General features: G+C 37.2%; 1 protein-coding gene across 14 annotated transcripts in view; it reads left to right on the forward strand.

Annotated features, from left to right (window-relative positions):
- The window catches only part of NEBL (nebulette), a 261,505-nt gene that overhangs the window by 165,571 nt on the left and 71,936 nt on the right, over positions 1-23,998 (forward strand). For 6 of the 14 annotated variants that reach the window (XM_066991632.1, XM_066991629.1, XM_066991628.1 and 3 more), the window contains 6 exons: positions 11-120; positions 684-725; positions 820-891; positions 7,452-7,556; positions 9,706-9,816; positions 17,275-17,385. The exons of 2 other annotated variants lie outside the window; for them this stretch is intronic. In XM_066991632.1, the coding sequence (XP_066847733.1) occupies positions 853-891; positions 7,452-7,556; positions 9,706-9,816; positions 17,275-17,385 (366 nt within the window). In that variant the 5' untranslated portion in view covers positions 11-120; positions 684-725; positions 820-852. Of the gene's footprint in view, positions 1-10; positions 121-306; positions 726-819; positions 892-3,019; positions 4,573-7,451; positions 7,557-9,705; positions 9,817-17,274; positions 17,386-23,998 lie in introns of those variants that run through there. 6 more of the 14 variants (XM_066991638.1, XM_066991639.1, XM_066991635.1 and 3 more) reach the window with 5 other exon arrangements.

The raw sequence follows: 23,998 nt of genomic DNA on the forward strand, positions 1-23,998 counted from the left end.
GTGTGCACAGGTTTAAACATCAGCTGACATAATATGTAAGGCATTTAAGGGATTTTATACACTTGGTGGAAAAATATTTTTCAGGAAATATTCTACTACCTGTCACATCTACTGGAAAATGTGAGTATTGTGTCTGTGTATATATATATATGTATATATAAATCAAAAAGCTCTATTATTGGACCAGCAAAATAAAATTTTGTGATGGCTGGTTTTGAAGCCTGTGTTGCCTTGAATCTTTGAACTGGGCAGTTCTCCCATGGCTTTAGAATCAGTGTTCCCATTTATGTCTGTTAATTTTGCTAAATTGCTTATGTTATGAATTAATTGAATCACAGTATTTTAATTAAGTGTGTTCACAGTCATTTTAAAAATAGTTGACTGGGATAGGTCATTTAGTTATATTTTATCTGTAAGAAAGCATTAGCTCTGCAGTGACTGATAGCTAGCAAGGCCATCTGCAATGCCTTTCAGTTCACTCACACTGAATTGTTCAGATAAAAGCTGTCAAGTGCTGCCTAAATAAGGAAGGAGCCTTGGTAAAGTTAAGTGTGGTGGAGGACACAAATGAAGCATTGATTCCAGGCATGCTGTAGAGTCTGAGCTGTTTCCTGCAGCACTGAACCTTTTTAGTGTATTTGTTTTTTTTTGGAAGTATTAAAATGCGAGTGTCTGTCATTCAGGATTTCAGGGAGGATGAAAATGAGGATGAGGAAGAAGAAACGGTGAGTTAAAACCCTGTAGCTTTGAAAAATACTTCCTTTTCTTGGTACTCTTTTTTTGGGCAATAAACCTGGAACAATTACCTTTCTTTTATAGGTCTTCCTCAAGCCTGTTATTGAGGACCGAAATATGGAATTGGCCCGAAAATGCAGTGAAATAATAAGTGACGTAAGTGACAGTGACTGCATCCTTACATTTACATTTCTCTTTTCAGTGGATTTATATTTAGCGTGTGTAAACATTTACAATACATAATTACTCAGATATTTATAATGCAGCATGTGCCTGTCCAAGGTTCAAATGTAAAAGCACAAATAATAGAAAAGCACAGCCTACTGTGATACCTTAAGTCCACTTAGGCAGTACCACTTGGGCAGTACGAGGCACAGGCCCTAGGAAGGAGTATAAAAAGTGGGTCTCACACAAAGGATGTCTTCCATGAGAATGCGTTGGCTGATTTCACCAGGAAAATGCAGTATTTTTGTTAGTTGTAGCCTAAACCCATGAAGTTTGTTTGGTTAAAACAGAACTGGATGCCGATATACATAACTGTAAGGAAATAGGATAAAAATCAAACAGACTAATTTGATTATTATCTATTTGATTATTATCTAGTCTGTGGTGATAGAAGCTCAAAACTGCTTAGCATATTATTATTGACTTACACATTGTAGGAAAAATCCACTGAAATGCTAGGGTATCTTTAAAAAATATTTAGCTATCAAATTCTTTTCTTAGTTACTGTAGATTTTTGAAACCATAGATCATATATAGATCTTATATAAACATAGTAGATCAGATACAAGGTATTTAAAATTGGAGTACATCCAATTGCTTGAATATAACAATATCCAATTTACCTTAGCAGAAGTGCATTTCTGTGTTCTTCTTGGAGAGCGTGTCTGAAAAGTAGCTTTGTACCTTCATATGAATTGCAATGAGACTGATTGTGCTCCTACACTGAGGATGCTGGATGGCAGCTAAGAAGACATCACTGGAGAGAGTTTTGCCTTAACGAGTGCTCTCCTAATGAAACTGAAAAGTGGGGAACGGTTCATGTTGTGTTGTAATATGGTATTTAGACTCAGGATGTTATTGTTCAAGGTGAATGAGTGTGTTGATTTTATGAGAATAGGACCTAGAGAAACTATATTGTAAAGGATTAGAGAATATGTATCAGATAGAACAGGTAACACAGAAAAACAGTATCCGGGATATGTAGGCATTAAAGTGCTGGCTCAAAAGTGTGGCTTGACAAGGTCAAAGCTTCCTCTTTGTCCATGGACCATCTGGTAGTATTTTAATTTTAACAAGAAGATTGCTGAAAGTTATGTAGTACCTTAAGAGAAGCTACCAAAATGGCTTCTTTGTAATCTCAAGCTATTTTAGGAAGCAGTAGAGATTATTAATATTTTCAGTGATGGCTATCTACAAGCTTTCTTTGGGATATGAATGGCATCTGGCACAGTAAGTGCCTGTTAACTCATGTGAAGGCCAAAATAAAAACAGAGCTGGAGCACTGATCTGACCCAAAATACATATGTTGCTTCAGTGCAATTTGTTTCTAAACATGGTTGCTGATCTTCAAGGCAAAAGCCCCTTGAAAATGCTGAAGAAATATTTGCTTTCATTAAAAATGAATTATTTCTGTACTGTGTACCCATTAGGAGAAATGTTGGCTGTGGCTGTTAATTATCTAATAAATGTAGTGGCTGTGTTTTCTCTGATTTTCTGCAGGGGTTTGGGTGCTAAAGTGAATAACTAAGTTAAGCCAGGTTCCTGAAGCCTGTAATGGTGCAGAGATGTGGGCTTTTGCTGAAAGCTTCTGATGCATTTTGCTTGCGTGTTAGATTTTCATTGAGATATGTAAAGCATAATGGCAAAGTGTCATTAATGCTTTCAAGGCTGTATTAATATGTAGTGGTCTAGGACCAATTTAATTTCAAAATGCTCACGATGCTCTGTGTTTAAAAACGGCACCCATTCTGGGGCCTTTTTCAGCCTTTGCTGAAATCAGTAGGTGTGTGTTCATTAGCTCAGATAAAATATGAGTATGCCTGGGGAGTGAATTTTTTCTCCCAGAAATTTTTGACTATATTTGGAATTTCTTATGATGAATTAAGTCCTTTACAGCAGGGGTAAGTTCTTCGCCTTGCACATTTCATTGCAGAGGCCAAAAAGATGGAAGGAGTTTGCATTTGGACTCACTAATGTTCAAAACTTTTTATATATTCTTCCCCCCCCCCCCCCCCCCCCCCCCCAATCTGTTGTTTGTGTGGATGTATCATTGGTGAATATCTGTACATTTTAGCTGTGCAATGTTTTTTGGGGCTTACAGTTTTGGCCCAAGATGACCTTGTGACAGCAGCCCTTGTCCTTGCTGGCCACGAGGGTGGGTAATTGTCCTTGTCTGTCTGGGAACTTGCCAGCACAGCTCCTCCATCAGAACATAGTGACAGGAGTGCTCATAACTCGAGATACTGCGATTGCATTATGCTCACCCTGCATTCTTTGCAGGCTGACTTTAATTTGGCAATATAATGAAAAAAAAAACAAACACTGTTGTGATGGCATTCCTTAGTGCATGTGTAACTGGCAGGCTTGAGCTGTATATGTAGAGGGAAGCTGCGAAGTGTTTATGTGCTCCTCCTGTTCTTCAGGAAATTCCCATCTTCATTTGAGGTTGGCAGATATTTGTTTTGTGGCTGTGATATCCCTGAATTGTTTCTCCCTAAAGCCATTTCATTTAATCTCCCTCCATTACGCAATTTTATTTCATAGATGCTTTCAAAACTGTCATGTATATTCGATTTCTATGAATTACCTTCCTTTCCAGGCCTTTTCTCTTCCATATTGAAATTGAGCCCATCCATTTGCTTGTATTATTTATATTTTAGTATCTCTTCATCTCTTCTTTGTTTTGATTATGTGCTGTAATATTGTGAATACTATTATAAGCAGAGAGGTAAATTATTATACAATTAAACAGTCTTTGACCAAACTATCTTAATGCTTTTTGGTAGAGACAGACACTGAGCCTTCTGAAGAGTCTGCTGAATTTCCGTCATGTGTGGTACCAGTGCTTCTTGTCACCTATAGCAAAAAAATACTACTACCTACCATCTAAATGCCCATGTATGGAGGCCACCTTTGCTTTAGCAAAGGAATGCTAAAGAGATATATAATCTGGTATGGAAATAGAATGCCTTTCCTCTGATATCAGTAGGTTTGTGACCTCCTAATTCAGGCTGGAGCTATTCCTCTGTGCTCTCCATTACTAGTCAGAGCCTCTAACTGAGGTGGACTTTGAGGTCCAAACTGCTTTAGTCTAGTAAAATGCTGTGGGGCAATAATACTCTATGCTTGCCTTCTTATACTCTTCTCTAGATTTCTGTGGCCAAAGAGAGAATTTTGGTAGATCTGTGGCCCGACACAGTTCTTACACGTTTATGAGAGATTATAACTTAAGAAATGAAGGATTGGAAAGGGAATCCTTGGTGGAAAAAATGTTCCCTTTTAGTTTAGCATAAGAGCTAGATAAGAAGGTTCAGACATTTTATTGTTCTTGTGAGCTTAAAGAAGTCTTTGAGAGAAGACAGTTCTGTAATGGATCTTGGCATGATGACGGTCAACATAGTTATGTCAGTGATGTCAAAATGTTAAGAACAGTTTTTCCAGTGTACTTATATTTAAATGAGATAAATACATGTCCCTGAATACAAAAGAAAGGTGGCTTCTTAGATAAGGCTGTTACCACTTGAAGTCTTTTCCTTAGCCCACAGACTCCTCCTGAATTTGCCCTGTGAAAAAGACTGACGGAGCAGGCCATGGGCAAGATGAATTTTCCTGGTGAGTCAGGAAGCTTCAGCCTAAAGGCTGGATGACCTTTATTTATAGTTTGATTTTTGTCATATAACATCCATTAAGAAAAAATAAAAAGGTACAATTTGAAACTTACTCTTTTGATGGTTGTCTGGGAATTTTAATCTGCTTTTACTGGTTAGCTGTGCTGCTGGTCAAAGTACTTCGATGATTAATCTGGGAAACGAAAGGGCTCAGGAGAGAGCTATTAAAAATTGGGGCTTTAGTGAGCTATTGGGCTTCAAAAGTATATCAAAAGAGCAGTGGTGGCTCAAGGCCATCGTTTGCAAATTTTTCCTATTATCTGTTTTTTTTTCTAAGGCTTACCAGACCTACTCAACATAAACAGTGTATTTTGTGGTGAAGGATAAGGCACTCACAGGCAAAATTTCCTATTCAGTATTTTAGACATTTGAATATGTAACCCCTAAAATGAATATTATCTTTTCTGCGTATTTCTTCCAGCCATTGTTTATGTTTTGTCATAGCCAAACTCTTTAGTCTCTTCTTTTACTTCATTTACAATAAGTATGCTTTTTAAGTACAGATGTCATGACTACGTTAAACTTGTCTCATTTTGTCTACAGTTTGCCTGACTCTAAGTGATACAAACACTTCTATAGCTAAATGGAGCATGTTGAATTAAAAATGGACACAGATTTTGTTATATGTCCTCTCTAAATGATTCATTTGAACCTGTGTGGGCTACTCTAATAAATATGAGTAACAAAGAAATGACATTACTACTTCATTGCTTTTGGTTATTTTGAAAGCATGATTTTTTACAGTAGAATGGCTTTGATTGTTTCTTCTAGTCTTGTATTCCTCCCGTTATGAGATACCTTAGGAGGCTTTCATGCTTGATTTTTGAATATAATTATTGCTCTGTAATTAAAATGGATGTAATTACAGTCAACTCTCAGTTACCTGTGGGTGATTTGTCTAAGCTGTGAGCAGAAAGGCTCTCCGTCTCCTCTCCAGAGTTTCAGTTTTACAGGGGTTCCTACTGGGAACTCAATCAAACCTAACCAGTAGACAGCTCTTTAGATGTCCCGTATCTCTTCTTAGACATATCACTGTGAATAACCATAATTCTATGCAGCTCTTTTTCAAGCCATTCATGTTCATAGTCACCCCCCCACCTCATACACACACTTAGAAGTGCATGCATGCATTGCATGCACGTTGACAGTAGGCACCTGCTCATCCTTATCACAAAACTGCAGTTTTTGTGTACTGCTCTATGATTATCATGGAATACAGTGTCTCACACCCATGTTACACAAACCGTTGGATTTCTGTGACCCTGAGTGAAATGATGATGCACAGTGATTTTACGCCCTTTACTTTCCAAGCAGTTTTTACTTATAATACTCAATAGTTTACAAAGTAAGATTGCACGATATGGTAATGTGATGTAGATTCTTTCAGCAGTCCAGATCTGGATAAGAAAACTGGTAATCAAAAATATTTCCTTTGTGATGTTTATATAGTCATCAGTCTGAAAGGACTTTGGCATTTTCTAGTCTGTTATGTGGTAGCCAAAGAGCTTGCATCAGAAAGTTCAGGAGCTGATTCTGTGTAAGCTACCATCTTTCTCATGAATTTTCCAAGTCACTTGCTAGGAATTTAGGCTAGAACTTGTGATATCCACAAAGGATTCAGGGAAAGAGGAAATTAAGACTGCATATTTCTGTAATGATCAGGTGCAGATCATATTGCTTCTGTCAGTGCTTGTCAGCAAGTTGAGATACAAGGTGCTGTTGTGCAGAATGTGAAAATGAGGTTAGAGAAATGATAGCAGATAATAACCAGGATAGCTTAATCCTAAATCATTCAATTTGCATTGAACTAAACTATACTATATAATATATTGTTTAAAGAAAGAAATGTCACTAAAATAATTTAAGACTACTTATTGGGAGTACCTTTAAAACAAAGGAATACACTTGGAAGGTGTCCATTTTTAAAATATATTTAGACCATCTCATCGTATTCACCATCTTTCTCCACACAGTTCTTACATAGTAAAGGTCTCTACACATTCACCATGTTGTAGACTTTACATTCCTCACAATCTCTAGTACAAACTGTAGCTCTGACTTCTTCAACAGTCCTGTGGTTTTTTTCAGATAACCGCGTACTGCACCTGCCCCTATTGTTTGTCCAATGGTAGGAAAAATGGGACTTGATGGTGTTTTTAAAAAATAAGCACTTGATTTTTTTGCAAAACACATTGTGGTATTTTGCTTCCAAACTGTTTTTTTTTATTATTTCTTTTTTTATTTTTTTTTTATTGTGCATACACATGACTTATGAAATGGCTTGATTTAAAATTTTCTTTCCTTTTAAAGTGAGTCTGATATTACCTGTATGTCACAGCTGTTGGGGTGCTTTGTAGGCAATGCTTTGGCCGTGGCCTTCTGAATTTGTTAATTTAACTCTCAGGTTCAAAAGGAGGCATTTGATTATGCTATATAGATTCTGGGCTTGCAAGGTCTGTGTTAGAAGCCAGTTTAACAGTTTTATCTTTTGGATCAAGGAGAAAAGCCTTGACTCAACTTTTCTTTAGAAGGATAGAACATCTACGGATAGTGGGAAAAAATGTGCTGTAGATATAGGGAAAAATTATATCTTTTTCATCTTTAATATTAGAGAATTCTGTGACTTTTACATGCCCTGGTTCTGTGCATGAGAACTGGGTATTTTCCTGTGTGGCTTAATTTGATCCAGCCTGAGATGTTTGCAAGCCACCCAGCATGTTATCCACAAATAAATAAATGAACAAAATAGATTAAATTAAACTAGCTACTTTATTTTTTTCCATTTTAAAGAACAACTAAACTTCTTTTTTCTCCTCTTTGTAGATACACTATAAAGAAGAGTTTGAAAAATCTAAGGGCAAATGCATATTTGTACCTGACACCCCACAGTTAAAACATGTGAAAAGTCTCGGAGCTTTTATTTCTGAGGTAAGACCTAAAAGATTGAAGAATTTTCTTCACTTCTTATTCTTCATAAAGACACTGTGTATGAAGATTATATTTACCAGCAGGGGAAGGATGGCTTATTTCAAAGAATAACTCTGTTTAAAGTTGATGTAATTTAAACCACTATATGTAATTATTGTATAATGTATATGTGAGTAATAATTATTTGTAAGTATACAAAACTTTTATTCCAGAATTCCAAGGTATTTTATTTACGGTCCTGAGGCAGTCATAACTGTGCCATTTTATAGATAGATAAACTGAGGAGCAGGAAAAAGATTTGTTACTCTGCCGTGATGATGTTTGCAAATTACATCTGTGCAGAGGTGCCTTGCTGTGGAGAATTGACAGCCCGACTGTCAAAGAGGAGGAGAGAAGGACCTGTTACTGTATTATCACCCCTGCCCTTCAGCAAGGGAAGTGAGGCACAGATTGCGTAAAGGCCATCTGCAGGTTGCCTGGTACTTGTATGAGTGTACGCATTTATATGCACACCCATTTATGGGTTTTTAGATGTTTGTGTATAAATTGGCATGTGCAAACACTCATATGTTACTGTAGTGGCAAAAAAAAATGGCAGCTTCCAAAATGGTAGAACACAGTTTACTCCCAGCTCTTCATGTCCCAGGTACAAGGTGTCATTGGATTGCATCTCTGATTATTATTATTATTATCTGTAGTTTTGAGAATAGTAGCAGGAGTTTTACTTGACAGTTACTTCTGTTATGGAATTTTTGTTTCTGAGTGATTTGTCTGTCACTGTAACCTTTGGAAGACTTGAATGCCTCATTTGTTTTGCTTCCTTTTATGACTGTAATAAAGGGCTTCCCAAGGTCTGGAGTTATGCAATTTATACATTCTGTATAGTGTTTCTGATCTACATCTGTTTGTTGTATGGCTACTTTGAATATAAATGCATCTGGTGTACATTTTTCTTATATTTATCTTCATATTTCTGAGAAAGAGTGGCAACTCCCAAGTGGCATACATGTGATGAAATTAACTTTATGAGAGAGACTGTTGCCGACTGTGTCTGCAAAAGCACAATATAGAGAGGGTATTTATAGAATCTGTCAGATACTGAAGCTACTGCTAATAATTAGTCAAAGATTTAGAGTCATAAGGATATTTCAAAACTAAAAAAAAGTGTGTTCCATATTATCTCGTTGTGCACTCTTGCCTATTGCAGCTAGATGTTTTACTTAAATGCAATAATATGATGGATGGTTTATCTTGTAAATTACTGACCTCTAGTGTCCCATAACCTGTTTCTGCAAAACTTGAACACTTCTGAAATTCTCTCTTAGCAGCAAACATAGCCCTTTGTTTTTGGAAACATCAACAAATGTTATAGCAGATTATTGATATATGTAACATGTACAGGAAACTAGTCTCTGATAAATAGAGCACAGGAAGCTCAAGACATTAGGCAGTATCATTTAATATATCTTTGATATATATGAATACTTCTACAGCAATAACTGACATGGTTTTTAAAATTTGAAAAACTTAGATCTGAAGCAAAGCCTCACAGATTTTGAACTATTATTCTGAGTGTTCTCAAAAGGCCCTTTTGTGAAGTATTGCTAGTGCTGAACACTGAAGAAAGCACAGGAGAAATAGAAATGAATTTAAAATTGAGTCTGTAACATGAGAAGATTAAATAGAAATGATGACAATTATGCTATCTTCAATGTTCCTGTCTTTTCCACTTATATTTAACTGCTAGTACATAGTAATTGGTAAAATATTGTTCTATTGACAATTCACTGCTCCTATTCCAAAAATTCAGAAAAGAGAATGAGAAAATAATAGTTTTTTTTTTTGAAATGATTTAGTAAAATGTAGAAAAAAAATCTGCTTTGCCTTATTTATTACTTCCCCCTCAAATGCTACTTTAATTAGCAGGTACTTTGTATCTTTGTATTGATTTCTGAATTAGATACATCCACTTAAAGTAGTTTAAAACTGTTATTTAAGAAAATGTTTTTGCTTGACAGTTTATAAGACAACATTAGATTTTTCCAGTTCTAATGTTCTTGGCGCCATTTTGTTTAATAGGAAAAATATCTAGTATGATTACTGTATCTGACAACTTTTTCATTGTGTGTCACCTTTTTCTCCCCTGCAGGTGAAGTACAAAGGAGCTGCTAAGAAAGACCTTTCCAACTCTCTTTATCAGCAGATGCCAGCCACAATCGACAGTGTGTTTGCAAAAGAATTAACTCAGCTTCAGAGCAAGGTGCAATTTTAAAATCATAAATATGATTTGTATATTAATTGTGGGACAGAATATAACCAATTTGTGCAATGCTTTTGAATGGATACTCGATCACCTTCTTGATTTATCAGGGTGGGTTTATCATCCAGAGTTTATCATCATAACTGCTTAACTTCAAGAACTACTCAATTCTAAAATGTTGACAATCTGACCAATTATGTTTACTAAATATAAGTTTAAAAATGGGCAGTCATCAGTCAAAAAAATCCATTAGCAACTCATAAATGCACTAAAGAATTACTGAATTCAGTGATGTTGCATTGTGTTTATGGAATATACAAATGGTATATAATAGCTATTTCAACTTAAGTGTTGTGTTAACTTTTAAAAATGTTTGAAGTGGAAAAAAAAGTGAAAAAAAAAACCAAAAAACTTTACATTTAATGACTTTTAAAGTCACTCAATGGTAACAGGAAAATATTTCTGGTGTCATTAATCATTCACATACCACCACTGACAACAAATCCCATAGAATTAAAAATATAAAGTCAAGTGTATTTAACATAGCATAAAACACGCAATCAGTAAAATAGTAGTCCAGGGGCTTAAAAATGTAATACCCTTAAAGTAGGCTGAGGACCCTTAGCTTCCATTGATCTTGGTGGAATTTTGAGTATTAAGTATGTATAATATGAATGAAGATGTAGATTTTGATTCTTATTCATGGCAGTTACAACTGATAGACCGTCATGGTTCTCATGCACCAAGCATCTCAATGTTGTTCTCATTCGGCCTTCTCCTCTCTTAAACTATATATAGTTTAATACAGCAAGTCTGTGAAATGAACATATTCCTAAAACCATACTATTGATACTGACCTGGGGAACTGTAGGCCTGTCAGCCTGACCTCAGTGCCACGAAAGGTGATGGAACAAGTCATCTTAAATGCAATCATGCAATTTATCCGGGACCAACGGGGATAAGGTCCAGTCAGCATGGATTCATGAGAGGCAAGTCCTGCCTGACCAACCTCATCTCCTTCTCTGACTGGGTAATCTGACAGTTGGATGAGGGGAAGCCTGTTGACGTAGTCTACCTAGACTTCAGCAAGGTCTTTGTCTTGGTCTCCCATGGTATTCTCCTGGAGAAGCTGGCAGCCCATGGCTTGGACAGGTACACGCTTTGCTGTGTTAAAAAACTGGCTGGACAGCCGGCCCCAGAGAGTGGTGGTGAATGGAGTGAAATCCAGCTGGCAACTGGTCACCAGTGGTGTTCCCCAGGGGTCGGTGTTGGGGCCCATCCTGTTTAACATCTTTGTTGATAACTTGAATGAGGGAATTGAGTGTACCCTCGGTAAGTTTGCAGATGACACCAAGCTGGGGGGAAGTGTCGATCTGCTGGAGGGTAAGAAGGCCCTGCAGTGGGACCTGGACAGGATGGGTCACTGGGCAGAGGCCAATGGGATGAGGTTCAGCACGGCTAAGTGCTGGGTCCTGCACTTTGGCCACAACAACCCCATGCAGTGCTACAGGCTTGGGGCAGAGCAGCTGGAAAGCTGTGCAGAGGAAATGGATCTGGGGGTGCTAATTGATGCTCGCCTGAACATGAGCCGGCAGTATGCCCAGGTGGTCAAGAAGGCCAACGGCATCTTGGCTTGTACCAGGAATAGTGTAGCCAGCAGGACCAGGGAGGTGATTGTTCCCCTGTATGCTGCTCTGGTGAGGCCAGAGTACTTTGGGCCCCTCAGTACAGGAAGGACATCGAGGCCCTGGATTGTGTCCAGAGAAGGGCTACGAAGCTGGTGAAGGGCCTGGAACACATCCGATGAGGAGCGGCTGAGGGAACTGGGGTTGCTTAGTCTAGAGAAGAGGAGGCTCAAAGGTGACCTTATCGCTCTCTACAACTACCTGAAAGATGTGGGGAGCTAGGGGTCGGTCTCTTCTTGCAGATAACTAGTGATAGGACTAGAGGGAATGGCCTCAAGTTGTGCCAGGGGAGGTTTAGGTTAGAAATTAGGAGACATTTCTTCTCAGAAAGAGTAGTCAGGCATTGGAACGGGTTGCCCCGGAAAGTGATGGCGTCACCGAACCTGGGGGGGGCGGCGTTCAAGGAAACTGGCGCTTAGTGACATGGTTTAGTTGGTGATGGTTGGACCAGATGATCTTGGAGGTCTCTTCCAACCTTAATGATTCTATGATTCTATCTCAATATTCATTCTATTTAATATTTTTTTTCCCCCAAACAAGGGAAAATATAACAAAAGAAAACACTGAAATCTCAGGACAGCTTGTAGAGGAATGATTAGATTTAAAACAATGTTAAGGTTATAATAAGTAAAAATAATAACATAAAGTATTTTACTTTTCATAGTTTGAAATGGAACATATACGTACGTATTGACTTTAAAGCAACATAGTAGCTGAAATAACATTAGTGTCACATTTCATTGTAAAGTGAATGATTAGAAGAATTACAGTAGAAATAAACTGGGAATTAAACTTTTATAACATTTTAAAACAGTTAGCTTGATTTATAAAACATTAGTTTACTAGTTTGTGATGGGATTTACTCCTGGATTAATTCCAAATGTGTACATTCTACTTTAGTTTACGCAAATGAGGTTAATTAACATCAGTGATGTGGCAGAAAAGATAAATAACTGAGACTGAAAATGAAAGTATTTGATTCATGGAAAAAACTTATAAGGAACAGACCAACATTTTCATTTGATATATTTGAAGCTTTTCTACAATCATCCAACAGTCACAGAGAAACAAATATGCATATAGGATGAGTTATATTAAAGTAGAACTTTTTCCTGTAAAATTCATTCCATCCCTGTAGGAATAGATGCATTATAAATCATCATCTACCATAAAACTTAAAGATACGCTGACACATTTTTCCAACTTGTGGTTACTGTTGCAATGGACCTGAATTTAATGCTACTTTGAGAGAGATCCTAGGGGATTTTCTAGTGGAAAATCTTCTCTACAGTATTCAAATCTAATCCATATTGTGCCTATCACTGCGGTACCTAAGTAGCTAATACAAGGATTTCAAATTTCATCTGGGTCAGGATATCGTAGAGAGGATTTCTGCTGCATCCTTCTTGCCAGGAGTGTAGATTTACAGGTCACCGATTCAGCAAGGGGAGACCAAGAGTACCCCACAGGGAGCAGAGGGAGCACAGCACTGGTTGGCCTCTGTGACAGCCCTCTTGCAACAAGGCCCCTACAAGCCCAGAACTGCAGTCTCTTTCTCAGTTGTAATAAGCAGATTTTAAATAGATGCTTATTTCCTGAGATGAGAAAAATGTGGCTCCATGTCCTCCTTCCCGTTCCTGTTAGAACAAGTTTACACCTTTGACTCCCTCTTCATGCTCCTTGGATGCAAGGCTGGGCTTGAGTGCCTTTGTATCCAGACATCACAGGTGCTCTCTTGCTCTGTGGTACCATGTTCTTGGCAGGGCCTGTGGCCTCATCTGCCAAGCAGGTGTGCCAGGACTTGGGGATCACAGGGCAGAAGAAAGAGAACACCACTGACTCCCCTGCTGCTGTCTGCTGGCACGGGACTGCAGATGCTGCTCCGCTTCTGCCCCATGACTTCCTACACAGATGTGTGTTTGGCAAATGGTCTCATGGATGTTTGGCCCTGAAATGGTGCTGCAGTACTGCCACTGCCCAGCAGCTCCATTTTCAGCCTACCTCGATCTAGGCCAATTTATGAATTTTATACACTATTTCAGATCACACTGATGATTCAGGCACTTAGGGTCAACCAGGGAAATTTCCTTTTTTTCTGACAAGAGGTTATGCCCTGCCTGCAGCTGCCTTTTGCTGTTGACTCCAAAACAGATTGCTGTAGCACCACTTGTGTAGCAATTGCCATTGACATCAGCAGAGAGAGGACTTCATTCTGTGGGATTGCAGCCATACAGTGTGAACCAATGCTTGCAGGACCTTACCATAGGGAGAGTACATTGCCCTGGTAGCTCTGGTTTTTCTCCTGAGGAGCTTTCTCCCCATGTTTGCTGTATGGATTCATTCTTAGTTCCTTTTTCAAGATGTACAGGAAAGACCAAAACAAGACAGCCTCCGCTGACTTTTATGTAAAGCCCATGTTTGCTCTTCTGTGTTTTACATAAAGCTGGCATGAGGATAGGAAAAAATATTCATAGAGAAGGAAACCCATGCAGATTTTGGACGAAAAATAATGACACTATTTATGGGAAAAGTGTTTCAGGAGAATGAAAAGGAAGTTTCATAGCCCCACATACTTGGGTGGCTTTTATCAGTTTCATGCTTTCCCTTAACAGAGAAAATTTGACTGTAATAATCTAAATGGCTTTCTTGAGGGTGAGATTTTCCTTCCTCTCTCTTTTTTTCATAGCTATTCCCAGGGTAAGCCAGAGAGAGAATCTTTCTCCCCATGCATGAGTTCACCTTCCTTGCCAGCCTGCAAAACTCTCACCCCAATTTCCCTGTTCTCTGAAATAAAAAAAAAAAGCCAAAAAAAAAAAAAAGACTCATCTTGATTTTCCTGAGAGGAAACTGACATTTTCTAGAAAATTGCAACCTTCCTGTGGAAAATATTTCTGAAGAAAATTTTCAGACCAATGCTAGCTTTGCGTCAAGTGTTTCTCCTGTCTGAACACCAGTATACTGAGTTCTTCCTGGAATTTTTTTTTATGAGTTGTCACAAACAATGATAAAAATATTTAACATTCCTTGGGAGGGAAAAAAATATTGAAAAAAAAAAGGTGTGCTTCATCATTTTATTTCTGCCATAAGAAGAGATTGCAGTGTTTCTCTTATCTGAAAGGAGTAATCTAACGCAAACTGAAGGCAGTTTAATTTTCCTTTGCACAGTGCAATATCTCAAATAGTAACGATATGTTACTCAATGCTCAATAGCATTTTCTGTTTGTTTTTAAAGATGATAAACCAAATGAATCTTAAGGAATATTTTCAGCTTCTTACTTGTGGACAGATTCCTTCTTTTATGTTCAAATGTACTTTTTTTTTTTTTAGTATGATAAAGCTGTTTTTACGGTTTACTTCATCATTTACAATCATACTGTGTTATGACCACATATGGTGAGTCAGAGTTAAGTTAAAAGAGCATAAAACCTTCCTTAATTCACCTTTGTATTCGCACACTGGTGTGCAAGAGAGAGAAGAAAAATAAAAAATGAGTAGTTACAAATCAGTTCAAACTGAAGTCATACCTAAATAATGGAATTACTGGAATTATTAAATATACCACTCCAGAGCAGAGGTTACATGAGTGACCTGTTATTGATCTCTGTGGAGTACTTTTTCATATGTGTATTTGATAAATAAAATTTCAAGCTTGGAAACTCAGTATGAAGTGTGAAATAAATAGTAACATAAAACAGTAGTTCTAAGAATACTGATGAAATAATCCTCGTAAATATTTTTGCATATTTGCTTGGAACTGATTTACAAATTTGGGAATGTTTCTGCACAACTGTCCAAGACTAAACTAGACAGTTATTTAACTCGGCAGAATCTGTGATTCTTTCAAGGTTCCAAAGTCAGTTAACCAGATTAGAGTGAAAAGATTAGGAAGGATGTGGCTGTGAAATAGTGAATCAGGTATTCCTACATCAAGCTAAAGAAACAGCCTTATTTTTCCAAGATAGTGGAAAGTCGATTGCAATTTCTGTTAGTTTTCTTGTGGTGGGAGTTGATTGCTTTTGATTTTTGATGTCTTGGTTTCATGGCTCATACACCAACATAAAAATGTAGATGTCAAACGAGCAACGTGACAATGTATTGCAGTATCTGTAAATTACAGAATTTCAGAAACAAATAAAACGTCTGGGTTGGCTTCTCAGAATGGGAAGCATCTTAAAAGTGACCATTTGAAATGTGGAAAGTAGCAAAAACATTTTTGTGGTATATGTTTATATTGTTACTATACTTTTGCAGCTGATCATTCATTTGTGATTCTTCCATCTTGTTAAGGATCATTTACTTTGCCAGTTGCAAAGCATAATTGATATAGGGAGGTTATAGACATTTTGTTTTTTTCAATTTAAGTTGTATGTCTTTCCCCAGAGACCTGATCATGTTGGATTTGCACTGTGTAAGGAGATGGCACATTTTAAGCTTCCTAATTTGATACTTTCACTCGTATAGTAGCGGTGTAAATTAAACTCGAACAAATAACAAAAAACAAAAAAAACCAACCAGCCAACCAACTAAAAACAAACAAACCAACAAACAAAACAAAAAACTAAAAATACCACCAAGCAACCCTTTTTGTCTTAATCTCTTGGTATATATATCATCGTGTAATCTGAGATAGAGCAGATACTAATATATTGCCTCAGGCACCCTGATCTGTGACTCAGATGCAATCTTGCAGCCTTAAACATAAACAGATATGACATTTTCTCACAGTTCTAGTATCCTGTCCTAAAAGAGTGCAAATCACCACAATTAAGACTTCCCTGTCTCAAAACTTTCACAGTATTCTTTTATTGCTACTGAGGATTTTAGTTTCAAATCCTTCTCCTCCTGATCAGCTTTCAATCTTATTTAGTATTTGCTGTTTTCTTGGGGATTATTTTAATGCTTGCTCCTGAGAGCTCTATTAGAAAATGAATTTTCTCGCTGCTTGCTGCTTCTTCAGGCATCTAAACCTGGAGAATTTTCTTAATGTAAGCCTAAAAGCTTATGACAAGTCTAAGTGCAACATCAGCTTTTCAGGCAGTTCCACTATGTGAGTGTGTGTGTATGTAAGCATAGCAGAGTACAGTACAGGGATATCTGGATGAATGCCCAACACTGAGCTCAGTTTCTATTGTAAAAATAAATTTGTTTATAAACTCACAATCCAATTCAATTTTCCTTTACCATGATGACAATTGAATGTAAATATTATTTTTCTTTGTGAACCTGGGGGCTAGTCCAAATGTGTATTGTGCTAGTAATTTCCTAACAGTGGAGGAAATTGATGTTTGAACTATGAGTATTTCATGTAAACCTGTTCACTTACAAGGCATACACAAAATCTTTTTTTTTTTTTCCTGAACACAGGAAAAAAATGAAACCTGAGTAAATACTTATTTAGCTGATAGATTCAAGTATGCTTTAAGGGAAAAAAAAGTTTTCCCTTATGCTACTCTCTGGGCTGTCTTCTCACCTTGTTAAGGTTAATGTTCTGTTTCTGTATGTGTATATTTATTTTTTTTCCTCCTGCCTACTCATACCTCTGTTGCAATAGTAGACTTAGAGAAATCTCTCTGCTGACTGTGCCTCATGTGTCTCTGTTTTGGGCAGAAGCTGCTATTGTTTTAGGGTTCTGGTTCCATTAAGGAGCTTAATAATTTATTACATTTCTTCCTGAATACAGGCACAGTACAATGCTAGGTTTAGTCCAGCTCATGATATTATACCTCCTCTACTGAGGTCACTACAGTATGATGTTGTTTTTTTTTTTTTTCAGGTACTGTATAAACAAAAATATGATGCTGAGAAAGGAACTTCAGATTACGCACATATGAAGGAGCCTCCGGATATTAAGCATGCCATGGAAGTCAATAAACACCAGAGTGATGTAAGTACTCCCCCATCTGAAATCAGTTGATTTGTTTTGAGTAGATACATCTAGTGTAGCTAACTGGTATGAGCTGAGCATGGAATATTTTCATATTTCATTAGTTCATTTTTCTTTACGTATGTGCTCTTAAGTATTTTGGGACACAATGTGTTCATAAAATATGCTATGAGTAATGCCCTGCGACTTATGATAAAGTGCATTGGAAGGTCATTTTTAACAATTAATAGTTATTTTTATTGTTATTAAATATTGCTGATACCAATTTGAAATAAAATTAAAAAAGAGATTTTCTGAATTAATGTGTACTTGTACTTTAAAACCGTATAAAGGTCTTTGTTTGCATGAACAGCAGTATGGCTTCAGTGTCTTACACTTTTTTTAATAACATTTAGATTTTTTTTAATAACATTTCTGTTTAGAGGAGAAAAGGGGGCTATTTCTGCACTGCTATTGCACACTTTTATGCACGCGAATTACATTGTTCCCACCTCATGAATACATACCCAAGTGAGCTCCAAAGAACAATTTCAGACTGATTTTGCAGAATCTGATCCAGAGAGTTGTGTTTGATGCATGGTTCTAGCTTATGCCATTGACCAAAGTGTTTATCTTAGTTTACTTAAGTAATTTACAAATAAATTAGATTGTCTAGCTATATATTTTAGTTTTTTTATTTTCCATTATTTAAAAAACAAACAAACAAACAAAACCTGCTTGTTATCTTCTTGAAGTTCTCTATGTTTTCACAGTATAAAAGCCTAATAATAGTTTTTCTTTTTTTTTTATTATTAAAGTCAGTTTTGATTTTTGTGGTCTTTTATGCTGTGCTCTATTTGTACAAATACAAATTTGAAGAAAAATATATGTTAGTCTTAGGTTTTGTATAAGTTCACTTATGAGAAAAGTAAATTTTAAGGGCCTCAAAGCCACTAAAAACAGCTGACACCTATAAAGTTGAACATAACCTTCAAAGTTACGATCAATTTCTATTTTGCTTAGGCAACAAAGTCAAGGCAGGTAAGTATATGATTTTATGACTCTCTTGTTTCTCAGACAAATGGGACATTTGTTTGTTTCTAATAATATAGAAAATGAAGCTTAGGTTTTCATTTTGAATTATCTTAAATTTACCCTATCTTCCATACTGAGAGTGTAACAAACACTCATAGGTTATGCAGGCTGAAAGCTAAATGTCAATGTTAGATGTATGTCCATGTGTGCAGAACCTTGACAGCTGGCTGCTGATTAAAAGGCTGCTGGAAAACTTCAGGGAAGCATTAGGTTTGAAGAATAACTTTTTCTTCTGCTGGGAAATACCTGAGCTGGAACTCCCAGAAGTGATTTGCAACCTGCCTTGATTACAGAATTCCCTCTTCCTGTCAAATTCTGGCCATCTCTGCTGCTAGAAGCATCAGGGTATCAGACTGACAGAGGATGTGAGCTGGGAATGTGAACTTCCCTCCACATAAGCATGAGTTTGTTTTTACCTAACCCTAGGAATGATTGCAGACTATTAGGGAAGGAAATAATGTTGGGAAGAGAGGCGGGAATCCCTCTCAGAGTAGTTAGTGGGACCAAGAGGGATGTGAGATTAGTTTTGGAATCAAATTCATCATGGTCTGTGGATTAGTGTGCTAGTGCAAAACCCATTCCCCTTCTACAGCTGTACATCACCTGCTAACAGAAGGAGAGCAGGGTACAGATGTGAGAGTAAATTAAGTTCAGTTGTTTCATCTTCTTTCGCCCTTAAAGCAAGCAAAAAAGGAAATGAAGGCAAACATAGGAGGAAAGGATATTGTGATAAATGAGAACTTTTAACAGCATGTTAAAAATAATGAAAATCCATGATGGAAGGTGTTTTCAGCCTGAACAAGCGTAAAAAATGTAAGCAAACAAAACCTCCAAATCCAACATAAAACTCTAACCAGTTAGTTTCATCTGTTTAAGAAAAGATTCTTTCTGGATGCTCAAAGGGAGCTTTAGTGCAATGGGGATATATCTGTATCACGTATAAAGTTATGTAAGTCCAGTTATTGTTCATCAGAGTTACACAACTCCTGTGGGTAATTGAGCACCATGCTGAATATAGGCTATGGATTTCTTGCTTTACAAGTAAAAGTTTAGTTAAGAGCTGTGTGAGTTTTCATCTGTAAGTCAGAGTATGGCGTAACAACCATCCCAAATATGGAGTATTTGTCTTTTAGAATGTAGGCTATTTGTAGAGTCACAGTTTTGAAAGTGCAGTGTATAAAGAGGAAAACTGCTGAGGGAATAGGACAAAGCTCTTTTATCCACCACTCAGTACAGTGTACCTATGGGAGCAGAATGCGTGTTTACCTACAATGGTCTGCCATCTCAATTCAACCTTTACAAGCAGGGTTTGCATCTAATAGGATTAGGATGTGTTTAAGACTATTTACTCAGCCTTAAAATAAGGCTGACATTTATACTCAACTCTGTGAAATGTGCAATTTCCTTTAAAAATTAAGACTGTATTCAACTTACAATACATTTGTGCTGACATTTTGAAACTGTCATGTGCTGTAGGCCTTCACACCACTTTGAATATCATTAACATGCTGTATAAGCGTGGGTTGAAGCTGCATAATAGGGAAATACTGTAAAATCTTCTGAACAGCGTGATCATGTATAAGAAAAACATTTTTCTCTTCTTCATTCTTCCACTGAAGAAAATTGCTCTCAAAAGAACAAAAGTGACTTTTTTAATGATAGGGAATTTACTTGAAAAATAATTTAGATACTACACAATGCTTTAGTGAAAGCATGTTTATCCAAACCAGAGTACTTTTATCTATAAACTGTTTTTGTTTTGTGAAGTGAATATTAATTATGTGACTTGGGCATGCAAAAGCATTTGGAGAACCATGAAGAAGGGACCATCAACCTTCTTTGTGCTTGGCTGATGTCATTTGTCTCTTCTGGAAATTTCCAAACTTGGGACCGACATTAGGTGGTGTTGTGTAGAAAACTGTCCGGTCACAAAATAGTAATTCACCTTATATGTAGCTGAGGATCAAATGGATGGAAGAAAGAAAGAAATTGAATAGTGAAATGACATTACATTTAGGTTTCTGAAGAAAGGAAAGTACTTGCTGGGTTTTGCCTGGGTAGAAGCTGCACACAACATTCGGTGAATATAGTCAAAGCTGTAGATCCCATTTTTTTTCTGTTCTGTGACCTGGTCCATCACTGAGCATTATGAATAGCAAAACAGTATTATTTATTTATATAGCAGTTTATATATAGTGTTATTAAAATTACTGATTTTCCTTGCAGTGTTACCCTGTATGAAATAACTAACCGGTGGTGTTCCAATTTCACAAACAGCAAAACAGAATCATCTATGGGCATTTAAAAAGTAGTTTGCAGTTCTGAGGTTGGAACCACATATATATGTATGGTCTTTGCAGTCCAAATGATGCCAGAGGCAGTAATTTTAAATATTCTGTTGACCTTTATATTTGAATACTTAAGAAGCCTGTATTGTCTTAGAAGTACACTTTTTCCATATTTGAGATATTGCACAGTCACAATCCGCACCCCCCCCCCTCCCCAAAATACATTCTTTCTGATAAGACCAAATCAGCAGATCTTAAACTTGATGTGCTTAAGCACCATCAATACCAAGATGTTGACGTTTGTTTTGATGCAGATCATATTAAAGCCAAGCCTCTTCTGGATCTCTGTTCTGCATTTGCATTAGAAAAATCACCTTTCACTGACCAACTTTCTGCTGACAGTGGTTGTCAACAGCAGGTCCCCCTGGACCACTTCCAAGTGGTGCTGAAAATGGTGTGTTTACTCCTGATGTAATTGGGACCAATCAATTTTCAAGCCCATTACTGGAAAGGATGACTGCATCAATCTGTAATGGGCCAGAAATGTGTTTGTCTCTTCTACATGAGCCGGGAAACAGTTTTCAACACCATTTGAGTGGGGATCAGAAAAGCTGTTGCCAATGATGATTGTCACCAGTTAGTCATTTTCTTAGTGTTGATGGACCCCAAAGTGGGGGGCAAAGAAGGGGGCAGAGAGACAGATGACAGACCATTAGTAAGTGGACTCGCATCTATTTGAAAATACTAAGCAGGGACAAACAGTAAGAGACAAATTATTTTACAGGCAGGTGTGCCCAACTCCTTGCTGACTTCTGTGTGTATGAATTTCAAGAGGGCAAAATGTGTCCCTATCTACTTGTGCATATATTGATAATTTGATAAATATAGATTGGAGTAGCTTTGGAATTGGAATAGACAAAAGATTGCAAGAAAGGTCTTAGTCCATTAAGCTTAGGTGTGCTTGGTTTTAGCAGAAGTTCCCATTTGTTGATTGACAATTTGAGATGTTTTGCAGCCTTGTTCAAAATCTGTTTCTTGTGCAACGTTGTAGTGCATCCCAATGAACTGGTGCCACCATGAAAGGTGAAGTGCCTTCAGGACCATTAGCTGGAGTAAATGCACCAACATGTTTATCCTAAGTGGACCTTATGCCTTTTCAGAAGAGCTGGAGCTTTGGCCCTGTTAAAATTAGTCTGCTAATTATAAGCAGGCCCTGAATATTTTCCACACTTCGCAAAAAATAATGGCAGTTCAGAGTGTGTAATCAAATTTGGGATTAAAGATGTGAAATGGCTTTTGTTCATTAGTTTTATGGATGCTTTAAAAAAAATCACTTTTTATTGTAATTTCAAAATAGGTAGAAAAAATTAGTGTAGAAAAACACTTTAAATCTAGTTGGTGTTTGTAATTTAGTACTTGCGTCTTCAAAACTATAGAGATGACAGAAGTGTTTTCCTTTTTGTCCCTACTTCTTTCTTGCTCAGTTTTCCCACTGGTCTCCATTTAGGTCATTCCCCGCTGCTCTTACGTTGTCAGCGTATTAGTTACTTTTTCCTGTATGTTGGCCAGTTTGAGCAGATGTTTCACAGACTTGTAGTCCTCACAAAAAGGAGCAATTCTGGAGCATCTAGTGATGGTTTTGGTAGAACTTGTGCATCCCCTTGAAGTGAAGATTGAGTAAGGGCATTGTGTTATGCCTGGAGGTGCTAGTCAGGGTCTGAGCCTCTAGCTAATTGTTTGTTCAGGGGCTGAACAAACCCAGGAGAAAAGATAGCCCCTTCCCTGGGTGTTTCTTCTATTTCCTTTCCTGCTGCTTTCCTTTATTTTTTGCTTGACCAGGCTACTTTTTCTCTTTTCCCCTCTCATAGGCTTCTCCACCTCCCATCTTCTTGGTACCTATGGGTGTACACACTATGCTGGCTGCTTTGCCCTTTCTACATCTGTTCCCCTGCTCTCATGGAATAGCTTTCCTTTTACTGTTCTAACATAGCACTATAAAAAAAAATCACTAGATGGAACAGAATAGCAGCTGTGTAATAGAGGCCAGCACACTGTCCCAATGGGAAAGGGTCAGCATCCAGGGATTGAGGTTATTCAGGAAATGGGAAACATATTTTTTCTTTCTTTGGCCTACCTCTGACAAACTACTGTTCTGCTGCATAACATTTTTATTCTCACCGGAGTATGACAAGCTGCAGAATGGAGCAAATATATATTGCAGACATTTGTAAAATGTTAGATGACTTTCCCTCAGACATAAGTAATAGGTATACTGGTTTAGGTGAAGGAAGAATAATAATTCACTCAGGGAAAGCTATAGCAATTGGCCTTGCATCTAATATAATTGAAAATGGTGAAATATAAAGGACTGTCACTGTCTTATTCCTCCCCACCCCTCCTGAAATTAACCACAATCCATTATTTCATGTACTATATGATCATGTCATTTGGGAGCAATAAGGGACCGCATTTCCTCAACTTTATCACCACTATTCTTGATTCTCTGTTGTTAAATTCACTCCATTCCTAATTTCTTTTTTGAGCACATATGCTGGCCTTTAATTTGCAATTTACATGGATGATAGGGTGCTGTTCAGAAACCTGTTTCTGCTGCCTCTGTGGTTTTCACCTCACCTCATGTGGTCATTAGGATGAACAGCATATAATTAACTAAATTCATGTAAAGCCCTGAATTGCAAATACTTGTCTGTACATCTAGTGTCTTTAAAAAAAAAAACAAAAAAAAAAAAAACAAAAAAAAAACAAAGAAGAAACCTGAACCAAACCAAACCAAAACTTCTAGTGGTTTTAACGAGCGGTAAGATAAGAAACAGTTTTTATTTTATTGGTAGGTGATACTTTGGGCTGTATTCACGCAACTTTTTTTTAAAATTATTTTTATTATTTAATCATTGATTACACTTGTGTGCCACTCGTAGGTTAAAAATTATAAGATCTATCTGTGGCAAACAGCCAACAGAGCGAAGCCCATTTAGCTTGTCTACTTAGCTGAAGCCATATGGATGCAAAATGTCTTCCCTGTTGTCTACAAAATATATGCCCTAAGTAATTTTTTATTTTTTTTATATAACATTTCTACGAATTATATTTGTCACTGGGTATTGCACTTTATGATTGATAGACTTGCAGTTCAATATGTTGCACTGTGCCAGTAGTAAAACTGCACTGGAAACAGGAGCCAGATACACAGGTTATTATAGGTAAAGCCTCAAGCCGAAGGAACCTCTCAG

The sequence above is a fragment of the Anser cygnoides genome, chromosome 2 (genome assembly GCF_040182565.1).
Source record: "Anser cygnoides isolate HZ-2024a breed goose chromosome 2, Taihu_goose_T2T_genome, whole genome shotgun sequence".
NCBI lineage: Eukaryota > Metazoa > Chordata > Aves > Anseriformes > Anatidae > Anser > Anser cygnoides.